Here is a 19,720-nt window from a genome sequence, read left to right as displayed (position 1 = left end):
AGAATTAGTGACTGTATTATAAATAGTAGTGGGACAGTAACAGTAGAATTAGTGACTGTATTATAAATAGTAGTGGGATAGTAACAGTAGAATTAGTGACTATTATAAATAGTAGTGAGATAGTAACAGTAGAATTAGTGACTGTATTATAAATAGTAGTGAGATAGTAACAGTAGAATTAGTGACTGTATTAGAAATAGTAGTGAGATAGTAACAGTAGAATTAGTGACTGTTATAAATAGTAGTGGGATAGTAACAGTAGAATTAGTGACTGTATTATAAATAGTAGTGAGATAGTAACAGTAGAATTAGTGACTGTATTATAAATAGTAGTGAGATAGTAACAGTAGAATTAGTGACTGTATTATAAATAGTAGTGAGACAGTAACAGTAGAATTAGTGACTGTATTATAAATAGTAGTGAGATAGTAACAGTAGAATTAGTGACTGTATTATAAATAGTAGTGGGACAGTAACAGTAGAATTAGTGACTGTATTAGAAATAGTAGTGGGACAGTAACAGTAGAATTAGTGACTGTATTATAAATAGTAGTGGGACAGTAACAGTAGAATTAGTGACTGTATTATAAATAGTAGTGAGATAGTAACAGTAGAATTAGTGACTGTATTATAAATAGTAGTGGGACAGTAACAGTATAATTAGTGACTATTATAAATAGTAGTGAGATAGTAACAGTAGAATTAGTGACTGTATTATAAATAGTAGTGAGATAGTAACAGTAGAATTAGTGACTGTATTATAAATAGTAGTGGGATAGTAACAGTAGAATTAGTGACTGTATTATAAATAGTAGTGGGACAGTAACAGTAGAATTAGTGACTGTATTATAAATAGTAGTGGGATAGTAACAGTAGAATTAGTGACTGTATTATAAATAGTAGTGGGACAGTAACAGTAGAATTAGTGACTGTATTATAAATAGTAGTGGGATAGTAACAGTAGAATTAGTGACTGTTATAAATAGTAGTGAGACAGTAACAGTAGAATTAGTGACTGTATTATAAATAGTAGTGGGATAGTAACAGTAGAATTAGTGACTGTATTATAAATAGTAGTGAGACAGTAACAGTAGAATTAGTGACTATTATAAATAGTAGTGAGACAGTAACAGTAGAATTAGTGACTATTATAAATAGTAGTGGGACAGTAACAGTAGAATTAGTGACTATTATAAATAGTAGTGAGATAGTAACAGTAGAATTAGTGACTGTATTATAAATAGTAGTGAGACAGTAACAGTAGAATTAGTGACTATTATAAATAGTAGTGGGATAGTAACAGTAGAATTAGTGACTGTTATAAATAGTAGTGAGACAGTAACAGTAGAATTAGTGACTGTATTATAAATAGTAGTGAGATAGTAACAGTAGAATTAGTGACTGTATTATAAATAGTAGTGGGATAGTAACAGTAGAATTAGTGACTGTATTATAAATAGTAGTGGGATAGTAACAGTAGAATTAGTGACTGTATTATAAATAGTAGTGAGATAGTAACAGTAGAATTAGTGACTGTATTATAAATAGTAGTGAGATAGTAACAGTAGAATTAGTGACTGTATTATAAATAGTAGTGGGATAGTAACAGTAGAATTAGTGACTGTATTATAAATAGTAGTGGGACAGTAACAGTAGAATTAGTGACTGTATTATAAATAGTAGTGGGACAGTAACAGTAGAATTAGTGACTGTATTATAAATAGTAACAGTAGAATTAGTGACTATTATAAATAGTAGTGGGATAGTAACAGTAGAATTAGTGACTGTTATAAATAGTAGTGGGACAGTAACAGTAGAATTAGTGACTGTATTATAAATAGTAGTGGGACAGTAACAGTAGAATTAGTGACTGTATTATAAATAGTAGTGGGACAGTAACAGTAGAATTAGTGACTGTATTATAAATAGTAGTGGGACAGTAACAGTAGAATTAGTGACTGTATTATAAATAGTAGTGGGACAGTAACAGTAGAATTAGTGACTGTATTATAAATAGTAGTGGGACAGTAACAGTAGAATTAGTGACTGTATTATAAATAGTAGTGGGATAGTAACAAACATTCTAAGTGGTTTGCTGTTTAGGATTTGGGGACAAAGCCTCAGTCTCAACCTGAAGTCATTTCCTTGTGGTGTCTGCACTATTTCAAATCAAATCAAATGTATTTATATAGCCCTTCGTACATCAGCTGATATCTCAAAGTGCTGTACAGAAACCCAGCCTAAAACCCCAAACAGCAAGCAATGCAGGTGTAGTGCAGAAGCACGGTGGCTAGGAAAAACTCCCTAGAAAGGCCAAAACCTAGGAAGAAACCTAGAGAGGAACCAGGCTATGTGGGGTGGCCAGTCCTCTTCTGGCTGTGCCGGGTGGAGATTATAACAGAACATGGCCAAGATGTTCAAATGTTCATAAATGACCAGCATGGTCCAATAATAATAAGGCAGAACAGTTGAAACTGGAGTTCTATGTCTATTCTTCTGAGTTTATCCAAACTTCTTTACCAGAGAAATTGACTGTTTTCCTGAAATGTTCAACTAACAAATCGTGAGTCAGAAAAGTGATATTATTTAGAGACGGGCTGTGGACAGGATATCTTGTGAGACTGACGCCTATTTCCTGTGTAGGAGTTGGAGACGGGAGTAGTGGATCTCCTCATCCCCTCCCCCAACGCCACAGCTGAGGTGGGCTACAACAGAGACAGGTGAGGACTGGCTAGGACACCAACAGAGACGCACAGTACCACATATAGAGACAGTACCACAATACTGACATGCTGTCTCATTACCAGTCACCATAGAGACAGTACCACATTACTGACACGCTGTCTCATTACTAGTCACCATAGAGACAGTACCACATTACTGACATGCTGACTCATTACCAGTCACCATAGAGACGCTATCTCATTACCAGTCACCATAGAGACAGTACCACATTACTGACACGCTGTCTCATTACCAGTCACCATAGAGACAGTACCACGTTACTGACACGCTGTCTCATTACCAGTCACCATAGAGACGCTGTCTCATTACCAGTCACCATAGAGACAGTACCACATTACTGACATGCTGTCTCATTACCAGTCACCATAGAGACACTGTCTCATTACCAGTCACCATAGAGACAGTACCACATTACTGACACGCTGTCTCATTACTAGTCACCATAGAGACAGTACCACATTACTGACACGCTGTCTCATTACCAGTCACCATAGAGACGCTGTCTCATTACCAGTCACCATATAGAGACAGTACCACAGACTATACAGAAGTATAGTCTATATGACTCTGTGTTATGGGCCACTACAGAGCTATAGTCTATATGACTCTGTGTTATGGGCCACTACAGAGCTATAGTCTATATGACTCTGTGTTATGGGCCACTACAGAGCTATAGTCTATATGACTCTGTGTTATGGGCCACTACAGAGCTATAGTCTATATGACTCTGTGTCGTGGGCCACTACAGAGCTATAGTCTATATGACTCTGTGTTATGGGCCACTACAGAGCTATAGTCTATATGACTCTGTGTTATGGGCCACTACAGAGCTATAGTCTATATGACTCTGTGTTATGGGCCACTACAGAGCTATAGTCTAAATGACTCTGTGTTATGGGCCACTACAGAGCTATAGTCTATATGACACTGTGTTATGGGCCACTACAGAGCTATAGTCTATATGACTCTGTGTCGTGGGCCACTACAGAGCTCTAGTCTATATGAGGTCAACTCTAAACCTCCCTCCCTCTCCCCAGGTTCCTGCTGAGCCCGTCAGCCTGTCTGGATGAGCAGCTCCTCCAGTTTAAGTTCCTGGGTATCCTGATGGGGGTGGCTATCCGGACCAAGAAGCCCCTGGACCTGCACCTTGCCCCCATGGTGTGGAAGCAGCTGTGTTGTATTCCTCTGGTCCTGGAGGACCTAGAGGAGGTGGACCTGCTCTACGTTCAGACACTCAACAGCATTCTTCACATTGAAGACAGCGGCATCACAGAGGATAATTTCCATGAGGTGATTTGAGATTTATTCTGTCTTTTTTTTCTCTCCTCAGCTTAAGGTCACGAGCTACGATATTGGTATGAGGAGGAGGAGGAGTATGAGGGGGATGAGGATGATGAGGGGGATGAGAAGTATGAGGGGGATGAGAAGTATGAGGGGGATGAGAATGAGGAGGATGAGGGGGATGAGGATGATGAGGGGGGTGAGGATGAGGGGGATGAGGGGGAGTGAGGATAAGGGGGATGAGGAGGAGAGGGAAAGAGAGAAAGAGAAGCTTGGAGGGGAGTGATGGTTCACATCCATTCAGTTTGGATTCAATACTGGAACTGACATGGATGGGGAGATTTGACTTGGAAACTAGCCTAGGAAATGGAGCTGTGTTTCCTGTTTGACTTGGAAACTAGCCTAGGAAATGGGGCTGTGTTTCCTGTTCGACTTGGAAATTAGCCTAGGAAATGGGGCTGTGTTTCCTGTTCGACTTGGAAATTAGCCTAGGAAATGGGGCTGTGTTTCCTGTTCGACTTGGAATGGTGATAATATGGTATGGTGAGGTCTCTCAGTATGGTGATAATATGGTATGGTGAGGTCTCTCAGTATGGTGATGTCTCTCAGTATGGTGATAATATGGTATGGTGATAATATGGTATGGTGATAATATGGTATGGTGATAATATGGTGTGGTGATAATATGGTATGGTGAGGTCCCTCAGTATGGTGATAATATGGTATGGTGATAATATGGTATGGTGATAATATGGTATGGTGAGGTCTCTCAGTATGGTGATAATATGGTATGGTGATAATATGGTATGGTGATAATATGGTATGGTGAGGTCTCTCAGTATGGTGATAATATGGTATGGTGAGGTCTCTCAGTATGGTGATAATATGGTATGGTGATAATATGGTATGGTGAGGTCTCTCAGTATGGTGATAATATGGTATGGTGATAATATGGTATGGTGAGGTCTCTCAGTATGGTGATAATATGGTATGGTGATAATATGGTATGGTGAGGTCTCTCAGTGTGGTGATAATATGGTATGGTTATAATATGGTATGGTGAGGTCTCAGTATGGTGATAATATGGTATGGTGATAATATGGTATGGTGAGGTCTCTCAGTATGGTGATAATATGGTATGGTGATAATATGGTATGGTGATAATATGGTGTGGTGATAATATTGTATGGTGATGTCTCTCAGTATGGTGATAATATGGTATGGTGATAATATGGTGTGGTGGTAATATGGTATGGTGAGGTCTCTCAGTATGGTGATAATATAGTATGGTGATAATATGGTATGGTGATGTCTCTCAGTATGGTGATAATATGGTATGGTGATAATATGGTGTGGTGGTAATATGGTATGGTGAGGTCTCTCAGTATGGTGATAATATGGTATGGTGATAATATGGTATGGTGATAATATGGTATGGTGATAATATGGTATGGTGAGGTCTATTAGTATGGTGATAATATGGTATGGTGATAATATGGTATGGTGATAATATGGTATGGTGATAATATGGTATGGTGATAATATGGTATGGTGATAATATGGTATGGTGAGGTCTCTCAGTATGGTGATAATATGGTATGGTGGTAATATGGTATGGTGATAATATGGTATGGTGATAATATGGTATGGTGATAATATGGTGTGGTGATAATATGGTATGGTGATAATATGGTATGGTGATAATATGGTATGGTGATAATATAGTATGGTGATAATATGGTATGGTGAGGTCTCTCAGTATGGTGATAATATGGTATGGTGATAATATGGTGTGGTGATAATATGGTATGGTGAGGTCTCTCAGTGTGGTGATAATATGGTATGGTGATAATATGGTGTGGTGATAATATGGTATGGTGAGGTCTCTCAGTATGGTGATAATATGGTATGGTGATAATATGGTATGGTGGTAATATGGTATGGTGGTAATATGGTATGGTGGTAATATGGTATGGTGGTAATATGGTATGGTGATAATATGGTACGGTGATAATATAGTATGGTGATAATATGGTATGGTGAGGTCGCTCAGTATGGTGATAATATGGTATGGTGGTAATATGGTATGGTGGTAATATGGTATGGTGGTAATATGGTATGGTGGTAATATGGTATGGTGGTAATATGGTATGGTGATAATATGGTATGGTGGTAATATGGTATGGTGATAATATGGTACGGTGATAATATAGTATGGTGATAATATGGTATGGTGAGGTCTCTCAGTATGGTGATAATATGGTATGGTGATAATATGGTGTGGTGATAATATGGTATGGTGAGGTCTCTCAGTATGGTGATAATATGGTATGGTGATAATATGGTATGGTGATAATATGGTATGGTGATAATATGGTATGGTGAGGTCTCTCAGTATGGTGATAATATGGTATGGTGATAATATGGTATGGTGAGGTCTCTCAGTGTGGTGATAATATGGTATGGTTATAATATGGTATGGTGAGGTCTCAGTATGGTGATAATATGGTATGGTGATAATATGGTATGGTGATAATATGGTATGGTGAGGTCTCTCAGTATGGTGATAATATGGTATGGTGATAATATGGTATGGTGATAATATGGTGTGGTGATAATATGGTATGGTGATAATATAGTATGGTGATAATATGGTATGGTGATGTCTCTCAGTATGGTGATAATATGGTATGGTGATAATATGGTGTGGTGGTAATATGGTATGGTGAGGTCTCTCAGTATGTTGATAATATGGTATGGTGATAATATGGTATGGTGATAATATGGTATGGTGATAATATTGTATGGTGAGGTCTATTAGTATGGTGATAATATGGTATGGTGATAATATGGTATGGTGATAATATGGTATGGTGGTAATATGGTATGGTGATAATATGGTATGGTGATAATATGGTATGGTGATAATATGGTATGGTGAGGTCTCTCAGTATGGTGATAATATGGTATGGTGGTAATATGGTATGGTGATAATATGGTATGGTGATAATATGGTGTGGTGATAATATGGTATGGTGATAATATGGTATGGTGATAATATGGTATGGTGATAATATAGTATGGTGATAATATGGTATGGTGAGGTCTCTCAGTATGGTGATAATATGGTATGGTGATAATATGGTGTGGTGATAATATGGTATGGTGAGGTCTCTCAGTATGGTGATAATATGGTATGGTGATAATATGGTGTGGTGATAATATGGTATGGTGAGGTCTCTCAGTATGGTGATAATATGGTATGGTGATAATATGGTATGGTGGTAATATGGTATGGTGGTAATATGGTATGGTGGTAATATGGTACGGTGATAATATAGTATGGTGATAATATGGTATGGTGAGGTCTCTCAGTATGGTGATAATATGGTATGGTGGTAATATGGTATGGTGGTAATATGGTATGGTGGTAATATGGTATGGTGATAATATGGTATGGTGGTAATATGGTATGGTGATAATATGGTACGGTGATAATATAGTATGGTGATAATATGGTATGGTGAGGTCTCTCAGTATGGTGATAATATGGTATGGTGATAATATGGTGTGGTGATAATATGGTATGGTGAGGTCTCTCAGTATGGTGATAATATGGTATGGTGATAATATGGTATGGTGATAATATGGTATGGTGATAATATGGTATGGTGAGGTCTCTCAGTATGGTGATAATATGGTATGGTGAGGTCTCAGTATGGTGATAATATGGTATGGTGATAATGTGGTATGGTGATAATATGGTATGGTGATAATATGGTATGGTGAGGTCTCTCAGTATGGTGATAATATGGTATGGTGATAATATGGTATGGCGATAATATGGTATGGTGGTAATATGGTACGGTGAGGTCTCAGTATGGTGATAATATGGTATGGTGATAATGTGGTATGGTGATAATATGTATGGTGATAATATGGTATGGTGAGGTCTCAGTATGGTGATAATATGGTATGGTGATAATGTGGTATGGTGATAATATGGTATGGTGATAATATGGTATGGTGAGGTCTCTCAGTATGGTGATAATATGGTATGGTGATAATATGGTATGGTGGTAATATGGTATGGTGAGGTCTCTCAGTATGGTGATAATATGGTATGGTGATAATATGGTATGGTGGTAATATGGTATGGTGGTAATATGGTATGGTGAGGTCTCTCAGTATGGTGATAATATGGTATGGTGATAATATGGTATGGTGATAATATGGTATGGTGGTAATATGGTATGGTGAGGTCTCTCAGTATGGTGATAATATGGTATGGTGATAATATGGTATGGTGAGGTCTCTCAGTGTGGTGATAATATGGTATGGTTATAATATGGTATGGTGAGGTCTCAGTATGGTGATAATATGGTATGGTGATAATATGGTATGGTGATAATATGGTATGGTGAGGTCTCTCAGTATGGTGATAATATGGTATGGTGATAATATGGTGTGGTGATAATATGGTATGGTGATAATATAGTATGGTGATAATATGGTATGGTGATGTCTCTCAGTATGGTGATAATATGGTATGGTGATAATATGGTGTGGTGGTAATATGGTATGGTGAGGTCTCTCAGTATGGTGATAATATGGTATGGTGATAATATGGTATGGTGATAATATGGTATGGTGATAATATGGTATGGTGAGGTCTATTAGTATGGTGATAATATGGTATGGTGATAATATGGTATGGTGATAATATGGTATGGTGGTAATATGGTATGGTGATAATATGGTATGGTGATAATATGGTATGGTGATAATATGGTATGGTGAGGTCTCTCAGTATGGTGATAATATGGTATGGTGGTAATATGGTATGGTGATAATATGGTATGGTGATAATATGGTGTGGTGATGATATGGTATGGTGATAATATGGTATGGTGATAATATGGTGTGGTGATAATATGGTATGGTGATAATATGGTATGGTGATAATATGGTATGGTGATAATATAGTATGGTGATAATATGGTATGGTGAGGTCTCTCAGTATGGTGATAATATGGTATGGTGATAATATGGTGTGGTGATAATATGGTATGGTGAGGTCTCTCAGTATGGTGATAATATGGTATGGTGATAATATGGTGTGGTGATAATATGGTATGGTGAGGTCTCTCAGTATGGTGATAATATGGTATGGTGGTAATATGGTATGGTGGTAATATGGTATGGTGGTAATATGGTATGGTGATAATATGGTACGGTGATAATATAGTATGGTGATAATATGGTATGGTGAGGTCTCTCAGTATGGTGATAATATGGTATGGTGGTAATATGGTATGGTATGGTGGTAATATGGTATGGTGGTAATATGGTATGGTGGTAATATGGTATGGTGATAATATGGTATGGTGGTAATATGGTATGGTGATAATATGGTACGGTGATATATATAGTATGGTGATAATATGGTATGGTGAGGTCTCTCAGTATGGTGATAATATGGTATGGTGATAATATGGTGTGGTGATAATATGGTATGGTGAGGTCTCTCAGTATGGTGATAATATGGTATGGTGATAATATGGTATGCTGATAATATGGTATGGTGAGGTCTCTCAGTATGGTGATAATATGGTATGGTGAGGTCTCAGTATGGTGATAATATGGTATGGTGATAATGTGGTATGGTGTTAATATGGTATGGTGATAATATGGTATGGTTAGGTCTCTCAGTATGGTGATAATATGGTATGGTGATAATATGGTATGGTGATAATATGGTATGGTGGTAATATGGTATGGTGAGGTCTCTCAGTATGGTGATAATATGGTATGGTGATAATATGGTATGGTGGTAATATGGTATGGTGAGGTCTCTCAGTATGGTGATAATATGGTTTTGTGAGGTCTCAGTATGGTGATAATATGGTATGGTGATAATATGGTATGGTGAGGTCTCTCAGTATGGTGAGGTCTCTCAGTATGGTGATAATATGGTATGGTGATAATATGGTATGGTGGTAATATGGTATGGTGAGGTCTCTCAGTATGGTGATAATATGGTATGGTGATAATATGGTATGGTGATAATATGGTATGGTGATAATATGGTATGGTGGTAATATGGTATGGTGAGGTCTCTCAGTATGGTGAGGTCTCTCAGTATGGTGATAATATGGTATGGTGATAATATGGTATGGTGAGGTGTCTCAGTATGGTGAGGTCTCTCAGTATGGTGATAATATGGTATGGTGATAATATGGTATGGTGATAATATGGTATGTTGATAATATGGTATGGTGGTAATATGGTATGGTGAGGTGTCTCAGTATGGTGAGGTCTCTCAGTATGGTGATAATATGGTATGGTGTGAGGTCTCTCAGTATGGTGATAATATGGTATGGTGAGGTCTCTCAGTATGGTGATAATATGGTATGGTGGTAATACACCCTGGCCAACCTTCGTTCCCCCCGACACACACACACATAACCACTGCACTGTGACTCTACTGGACTGGACCGGGCTCCCTCTCTCTCTCACACAGAAACACACACACACACACACACACATACTGGAATGCAAGGGTCTTGTTGATGCAGCACATCCTGTCTGGGGATTGGCCAGTTGGCCTGCCTCCCAGGAAGGACCACAGCCAGGATTGATAGAGAGAGTCCAGAGAGGGAGAGGAAGGGAAGAGGGAGGGAGAGAGAGACATGGCCTCCCTGTCTTGTGAAGGAAGGACCACAGCCAGGGGAAAGAGAGAGAGGTGGAGGAGAGGTGGGAGAGAGTGAAATGGCCTCTCAGGCCCACAGTCTCCTAGCCAAGAGAGGGAAAGAGGGAGGAAGGAGCAGGAGGAGAGAGAGAAATGGCCTCTCAGGCCCACAGTCTCCTAGCCAAGAGAGGGAAAGAGGGAGGAAGGAGCAGGAGGAGAGAGAGAAATGGCCTCTCAGGCCCACAGTCTCCTAGCCAAGAGAGGGAAAGAGGGAGGAAGGAGCAGGAGGAGAGAGAGAAATGGCCTCTCAGGCCCACAGTCTCCTAGCCAAGAGAGGGAAAGAGGGAGGAAGGAGCAGGAGGAGAGAGTGAAATGGCCTCTCAGGCCCACAGTCTCCTAGCCAAGAGAGGGAAAGAGGGAGGAAGGAGCAGGAGGAGAGAGAGAAATGGCCTCTCAGGCCCACAGTCTCCTAGCCAAGAGAGGGAAAGAGGGAGGAAGGAGCGGGAGGAGAGAGAGAGAGAGAGAGACAGGGAATAAAGAGAAAGGGACTGTAATCTCCTGATCTGACAGGATTCTGAATCAACTCTCTACAAATGGAATTGACCCCCAACTTGAATTCAGATGAAGTGATGTTGTACTTTTGTGTTCCTCCTTCTAGATGATTCCTCTGGATTCCTTCGTGGGTCAGAGTGCAGACGGTAAGATGGTTCCTATTATCCCCGGGGGAAACAGCATCCCTCTGACCTTCTCCAACAGGAAGGAGTATGTAGCCCGGGCCATCGAGTACCGCCTGCACGAGATAGACAGACAGGTATGACACACAGGTGTACCGCCTGCACGAGATAGACAGACAGGTATGACACACACACACACACACACAGGAGTACCGCCTGCACGAGATAGACAGACAGGTACGACACACACACACAGGTGTACCGCCTGCACGAGATAGACAGACAGGTACGACACAGACACACAGGTGTACCGCCTGCACGAGATAGACAGACAGGTACGACACACAGGAGTACCGCCTGCACAAGATAGACAGACAGGTACGACACACAGGTGTACCGCCTGCACGAGATAGACAGACGGGTACGACACAGACAACACCATCGAGTACCGCCTGCACCAGATAGACAGACGGGTACGACACAGATAACACCATCGAGTACCGCCTGCACCAGATAGACAGACGGGTACGACACAGACAACACCATCGAGTACCGCCTGCACCAGATAGACAGACAGGGTACGAGAGGCAGCACACCAGAGCGACTGACAGCGGCTGTTGGTCGTCCTATCGCCTCATGTTTTGTTAATTTCCCGTGGATTCTACATGTCTGACAGCGGCTGTTGGTCGTCCTATCGCCTCATGTTTTGTTAATTTCCCGTGGATTCTACATGTCTGCCGCAGTTCATTAACTTCCAGCGATGTGATGACTAACACACCGTGGCCACCTGCTGCTTTTAGACCTTCCTCTTCGTGGTGTCTTCTCTACGAGGCATTATCGAGCTCTCTGCACTACACTTAGGCTATGGCCCCAGGGCTTTTCATTTCAGAGGAAAACTCAGCAGACCTCTCCTCCACTCTGAAACTTGAGATGTATATATTTAATTATTCGATTAAGACAAGAGGCACTGCGCTCTTTTATAAATAGAAGCTGAATTCTGAATTGGTTTTAAGATGAAGAATCATGCCTGGAATTTTTCTAAGTAATCTTAACACCCAGCTTGGTTGGCATGGGAACAACTATATTTATAATTGTAGAAACATCATGGTTCAGTATATAACTATAACTAGACTGTATTTATAAGTATAAGACTCTAAGGTGTGAGAGTACAGTACATGTCTCTGTTAGTTATGTGTTTAACTCTCAACTGGAAACTCTTGTTTCATATCTCCCCTCCCCCCGTCTCTCTCCCCTGTCTTTCTCCTTCCCCTATACCTCTCTCTCTCTCCCCCTCTCTCTCTCTCTCCCTCCCCTCCCTATCCCTCTCTCTCTCCCTCTATCCCTCTCTCTCCCCTTATCCCTCTCACCCATCCCTCTCGATCCCCCCCTCTCTCTCTCACTCCCCCTCTCTCTCTCCCTTCCCTATTCCTCTCTCTCTCTCTCCCCCATCCCTCTCTCCCCCCTATCCCTCTCTCTCTCTCCCCCTCTCTCTCTCCCTCCCCTCCCTATCCCTCTCTCTCTCCCTCTATCCCTCTCTCTCCCCTTATCCCTCTCTCCCATCCCTCTCGATCCCCCCTCTCTCTCTTGCTCCCTCTCTCTCTCTCCCTCCCCTATTCCTCTCTCTCTCTCTCCCCCATCCCTCTCTCTCCCCCCTATCCCTCTCTCTCTCTCCCCCCTCTCTCTCTCCCTCCCCTCACTATCCCTCTCTCTCTCCCCTTATCCCACTCTCCCATCCCTCTCGATCCCCCCTCTCTTTCTTGCTCCCTCTCTCCCTCCCCTATTCCTCTCTCTCCCACATCCCTCTCTCTCCCCCCTATCCCTCTCTCTCTCTCTCTCTCTCTCTCCCCCATCTCCCCCCCCCCCCCCCCTTCTCTCTCCCAGGTGGCGGTGGTGCGTGAAGGCATGTCCTGGATCGTCCCTGTCCCTCTCCTCTCCCTCCTCACAGCCAAACAACTGGAGCAGATGGTTTGTGGGATGCCAGAGATCAGTGTGGACGTGCTGAAGAAGGTCTCATTACTTTATTACTGTCTTCCGTTTGTTTTCATCTCTTTCATTTCATTGTTTTGCTGTAAAGTGATTTCAATATGCACTGACTGACTGGCTGACTGACTGACTGACTGACTGACTGACTAAGTGATGATTGGCTGACAGACTGACTGACTGACTGACTGACTAAGTGATGATTGGCTGACAGACTGACTGCCTGACTGACTGACTAAGTGATGATTGTCTGACTGACTGACTGACTGACTGACTAAGTGATGATTGTCTGACTGACTGACTGGCTGACTGACTGGCTGACTGACTGACTAAGTGATGATTGTCTGACTGACTGACTGGCTGACTGACTGACTGACTGACTAAGTGATGATTGTCTGACTGACTGACTGCCTGATTGACTAAGTGATGATTGGCTGACTGACTGATTGACTAAGTGATGATTGGCTGACTGACTGACTGCCTGACTGACTGACTAAGTGATGATTGGCTGACTGACTGACTGCCTGCCTGACTGACTAAGTGATGATTGGCTGACTGACTGACTGATTGACTGGCTGATTGACTGCCTGACTGATTGACTGACTGACTGATTGACTGACTGACTGACTGATTGACTAAGTGATGATTGGCTGACTGGCTGATTGATTGACTGATTGATTGACTGACTGATTGACTGACTGATTGACTGACTGATTGTTGTATTGATGTCTGTAATAGTGGCTGTATTAATTACAGGTAGTGTGGTACCATGAGGTAATGGCTGTATTAATTACAGGTAGTGAGGTACCGTGAGGGAATGGCTGTATTAATTACAGGTAGTGAGGTACCATGAGGTAATGGCTGTATTAATGGCTGTATTAATGGCTGTATTAATTACAGGTAGTGTGGTACCATGAGGTAATGGCTGTATTAATTACAGGTAGTGAGGTACCATGAGGTAATGGCTGTATTAATTACAGGTAGTGTGGTACCATGAGGTAATGACTGTATTAATTACAGGTAGTGTGGTACCATGAGGTAATGGCTGTATTAATTACAGGTAGTGTGGTACCATGAGGTAATGGCTGTATTAATGGCTGTATTAATTACAGGTAGTGTGGTACCATGAGGTAATGGCTGTATTAATTACAGGTAGTGTGGTACCATGAGGTAATGGCTGTATTAATTACAGGTAGTGTGGTACCATGAGGTAATGGCTGTAATAATTACAGGTAGTGAGGTACCATGAGGTAATGGCTGTATTAATTACAGGTAGTGTGGTACTGTGAGGTAATGGCTGTATTAATTACAGATAGTGAGGTACCATGAGGTAATGGCTGTATTAATTACAGGTAGTGAGGTACCATGAGGTAATGGCTGTATTAATGGCGGTATTAATTACAGGTAGTGTGGTACCATGAGGTAATGGCTGTATTAATTACAGGTAGTGTGGTACCATGAGGTAATGGCTGTATTAATTACAGGTAGTGTGGTACCATGTATTAATGGCTGTATTAATTACAGGTAGTGTGGTACCATGAGGTAATGGCTGTATTAATTACAGGTAGTGTGGTACCATGAGGTAATGGCTGTATTAATGGCTGTGTTAATTGCAGGTAGTGTGGTACCATGAGGTAATGGCTGTATTAATGTCTGTGTTAATTGCAGGTAGTGTGGTACCATGAGGTAATGGCTGTATTAATTACAGGTAGTGTGGTACCATGAGGTAATGGCTGTATTAATTACAGGTAGTGTGGTACCATGTATTAATGGCTGTATTAATTACAGGTAGTGTGGTACCATGAGGTAATGGCTGTATTAATTACAGGTAGTGTGGTACCATGAGGTAATGGCTGTATTAGTGGTTGTATTAATTACAGGTAGTGTGGAACCATGAGGTAATGGCTGTATTAATGGCTGTGTTAATTGCAGGTAGTGTGGTACCATGAGGTAATGGCTGTATTAGTGGTTGTATTAATTACAGGTAGTGTGGTACCATGAGGTAATGGCTGTATTAATTACAGGTAGTGTGGTACCATGTATTAATGGCTGTATTAATTACAGGTAGTGTGGTACCATGAGGTAATGGCTGTATTAATTACAGGTAGTGTGGTACCATGAGGTAATGGCTGTATTAATGTCTGTGTTAATTGCAGGTAGTGTGGTACCATGAGGTAATGGCTGTATTAATTACAGGTAGTGTGGTACCATGAGGTAATGGCTGTATTAATTACAGGTAGTGTGGTACCATGAGGTAATGGCTGTATTAATTACAGGTAGTGTGGTACCATGAGGTAATGGCTGTAATAATTACAGGTAGTGAGGTACCATGAGGTAATGGCTGTATTAATTGCAGGTAGTGTGGTACCATGAGGTAATGGCTGTAATAATTACAGGTAGTGAGGTACCATGAGGTAATGGCTGTGTTAATTGCAGGTAGTGTGGTACCATGAGGTAATGGCTGTAATAATTACAGGTAGTGAGGTACCATGAGGTAATGGCTGTGTTAATTGCAGGTAGTGTGGTACCATGAGGTAATGGCTGTATTAATTACAGGTAGTGTGGTACCATGAGGTAATGGCTGTATTAATTACAGGTAGTGTGGTACCATGAGGTAATGGCTGTATTAATTACAGGTAGTGTGGTACCATGAGGTAATGGCTGTATTAATTACAGGTAGTGTGGTACCATGAGGTAATGGCTGTATTAATTACAGGTAGTGTGGTACCATGAGGTAATGGCTGTATTAATTACAGGTAGTGTGGTACCATGAGGTAATGGCTGTATTAATGGCTGTATTAATTACAGGTAGTGTGGTACCATGAGGTAATGGCTGTATTAATGGCTGTATTAATTACAGGTAGTGTGGTACCATGAGGTAATGGCTGTATTAATTACAGGTAGTGTGGTACCATGAGGTAATGGCTGTATTAATTACAGGTAGTGTGGTACCATGAGGTAATGGCTGTATTAATGGCTGTATTAATTACAGGTAGTGTGGTACCATGAGGTAATGGCTGTATTAATTACAGGTAGTGTGGTACCATGAGGTAATGGCTGTATTAATGGCTGTATTAATTACAGGTAGTGTGGTACCATGAGGTAATGGCTGTATTAATGGCTGTATTAATTACAGGTAGTGTGGTACCATGAGGTAATGGCTGTATTAATTACAGGTAGTGTGGTACCATGTATTAATGGCTGTATTAATTACAGGTAGTGTGGTACCATGAGGTAATGGCTGTATTAATTGCAGGTAGTGTGGTACCATGAGGTAATGGCTGTATTAATTACAGGTAGTGTGGTACCATGAGGTAATGGCTGTATTAATTACAGGTAGTGTGGTACCATGAGGTAATGGCTGTATTAATTACAGGTAGTGTGGTACCATGAGGTAATGGCTGTATTAATTACAGGTAGTGTGGTACCATGAGGTAATGGCTGTATTAATTACAGGTAGTGTGGTACCATGAGGTAATGGCTGTATTAATTACAGGTAGTGTGGTACCATGTATTAATGGCTGTATTAATTACAGGTAGTGTGGTACCATGAGGTAATGGCTGTATTAATTACAGGTAGTGTGGTACCATGTATTAATGGCTGTATTAATTACAGGTAGTGTGGTACCATGAGGTAATGGCTGTATTAATTACAGGTAGTGTGGTACCATGAGGTAATGGCTGTATTAATTACAGGTAGTGTGGTACCATGAGGTAATGGCTGTATTAATTACAGGTAGTGTGGTACCATGAGGTAATGGCTGTATTAATTACAGGTAGTGTGGTACCATGAGGTAATGGCTGTATTAATGGCTGTATTAATTACAGGTAGTGAGGTACCATGAGGTAATGGCTGTATTAATTACAGGTAGTGTGGTACCATGTATTAATGGCTGTATTAATTACAGGTAGTGTGGTACCATGAGGTAATGGCTGTATTAATTACAGGTAGTGTGGTACCATGAGGTAATGGCTGTATTATTTCCAGGTAGTGAGGTACCGTGAGGTAATGTCTGTGTTATTTCCAGGTTGTGAGGTACCGTGAGGTAGAAGAGCATCACACTCAGGTCCAGTGGTTCTGGCAAACCCTAGAGGACTTCTCCAACGAGGAGAGGGTTCTGTTCATGCGCTTCGTCTCGGGACGGTCCAGGCTGCCCGCCAACACAGCTGACATCTCCCAGAGGTTCCAGATCATGAAGGTGGACAGGGTAAGACAACCGCCGCTGCCAACACACACACACACACACACACACACACACACACATACCAACACACACACACACACACAAACCCTGATCAGGGGTCGACATCAGCTGTTGGCCAGACTACACATGGTTAGGGCTGATCTTGGTTCAGATGATAAGGGGTCGACATTAGCTGTTAGCCAGACTAGACATGCTTAGGGCTGATCTTATTATTCTATACAGACAGTGTTTGTCTCATCCTGTGTCTGTCTGTATTATTCTACACAGACAGTGTTTGTCTCATCCTTTGTCTGTCTGTCTGTATTATTCTACACAGACAGTGTTTGTCTCATCCTTTGTCTGTCTGTCTGTATTATTCTACACAGACAGTGTTTTTCTCATCCTGTGTCTGTCTGTCTGTATTATTCTATACAGACAGTGTTTGTGTTCCCCCAGTCTAAATGCCAGTGTGTGTTTCCCCAGTCTAAATGCCAGTGTGTGTTTCCCCAGTCTAAATGCCAGTGTGTGTTCCCCCAGTCTAAATGCCAGTGTGTGTTCCCCCTGTCTAAATGCCAGTGTGTGTTCCCCCAGTCTAAATGCCAGTGTGTGTTTCCCCAGTCTAAATGCCAGTGTGTGTTCCCCCAGTCTAAATGCCAGTGTGTGTTCCCCCAGTCTAAATGCCAGTGTGTGTTCCCCCAGTCTAAATGCCAGTGTGTGTTCCCCCAGGCTAAATGCCAGTGTGTGTTCCCCCAGTCTAAATGCCAGTGTGTGTTCCCCCAGTATAAATGCCAGTGTGTGTTCCCCCAGTATAAATGCCAGTGTGTGTTCCCCCAGTCTAAATGCCAGTGTGTGTTCCCCCAGGCTAAATGCCAGTGTGTGTTCCCCCAGTCTAAATGCCAGTGTGTGTTCCCCCAGTATAAATGCCAGTGTGTGTTCCCCCAGTCTAAATGCCAGTGTGTGTTCCCCCAGGCTAAATGCCAGTGTGTGTTCCCCCAGTCTAAATGCCAGTGTGTGTTCCCCCAGGCTAAATGCCAGTGTGTGTTCCCCCAGTATAAATGCCAGTGTGTGTTCCCCCAGTCTAAATGCCAGTGTGTGTTTCCCCAGTCTAAATGCCAGTGTGTGTTCCCCCAGTCTAAATGCCAGTGTGTGTTCCCCCAGTCTAAATGCCAGTGTGTGTTCCCCCAGTCTAAATGCCAGTGTGTGTTCCCCCAGGCTAAATGCCAGTGTGTGTTCCCCCAGTCTAAATGCCAGTGTGTGTTCCCCCAGTATAAATGCCAGTGTGTGTTCCCCCAGTATAAATGCCAGTGTGTGTTCCCCCAGTCTAAATGCCAGTGTGTGTTCCCCCAGGCTAAATGCCAGTGTGTGTTCCCCCAGTCTAAATGCCAGTGTGTGTTCCCCCAGTATAAATGTCAGTGTGTGTTCCCCCAGTCTAAATGCCAGTGTGTGTTCCCCCAGGCTAAATGCCAGTGTGTGTTCCCCCAGTCTAAATGCCAGTGTGTGTTCCCCCAGGCTAAATGCCAGTGTGTGTTCCCCCAGTCTAAATGCCAGTGTGTGTTCCCCCAGGCTAAAGGCCAATGCATTTCTCTGCCAATAGAAGAACAGCTCAAAGACAGAACTACACACATTTAAATGGAGAAGATGCATACATTACAAGAGAATGTTAATGATGTAATGAACACCTCTCTCTCTCTCTGTTCCCCCACCTCTCTCTCTACCTCTTTCCCCACCTCTCTCTCTCTGTTCCCCCACCTCTCTCTCTACCTCTTTCCCCACCTCTCTCTCTACCTCTTTCCCCACCTCTCTCTCTCTGTTCCCCCACCTCTCTCTACCTCTTTCCCCACCTCTCTCTCTACCTCTTTCCCCACCTCTCTCTCTCTGTTCCCCCACCTCTCTCTCTACCTCTTTCCCCACCTCTCTCTCTACCTCTTTCCCCACCTCTCTCTCTACTTCTTTCCCCACCTCTCTCTCTACCTCTTTCCCCACCTCTCTCTCTACCTCTTTCCCCACCTCTCTCTCTCTGTTCCCCCACCTCTCTCTCTACCTCTTCCCCCACCTCTCTCTCTACCTCTTCCCCCACCTCTCTGTCTCCCCCCTCTCTCGCTCTCTCTGCCCCCCTCCCCCCCTGTCTCTCTCTGCCCCCCCTCTCTCTCTCTCTGCCCCCCACC

The 19,720-nt window shown here is 42.0% G+C and overlaps 1 protein-coding gene across 1 annotated transcript in view; it reads left to right on the top strand.

Annotated features, from left to right (window-relative positions):
• LOC110525058 (probable E3 ubiquitin-protein ligase HERC1) overlaps positions 1-19,720 on the top strand; it is a 241,985-nt gene that overhangs the window by 219,377 nt on the left and 2,888 nt on the right. The window contains exons 79-83 of the mRNA XM_036981638.1: positions 2,644-2,720; positions 3,783-4,035; positions 11,376-11,528; positions 13,273-13,398; positions 17,400-17,579. Of these exons, the coding sequence (XP_036837533.1) occupies positions 2,644-2,720; positions 3,783-4,035; positions 11,376-11,528; positions 13,273-13,398; positions 17,400-17,579 (789 nt within the window). The remainder of the gene's footprint in view (positions 1-2,643; positions 2,721-3,782; positions 4,036-11,375; positions 11,529-13,272; positions 13,399-17,399; positions 17,580-19,720) is intronic.

Source organism: Oncorhynchus mykiss, chromosome 6 (assembly GCF_013265735.2).
Source record: "Oncorhynchus mykiss isolate Arlee chromosome 6, USDA_OmykA_1.1, whole genome shotgun sequence".
Lineage (NCBI taxonomy): Eukaryota > Metazoa > Chordata > Actinopteri > Salmoniformes > Salmonidae > Oncorhynchus > Oncorhynchus mykiss.
The sequence above is the reverse complement of the archived record's forward strand: the minus strand, read 5'-3'. Positions and strand labels throughout refer to the sequence as shown.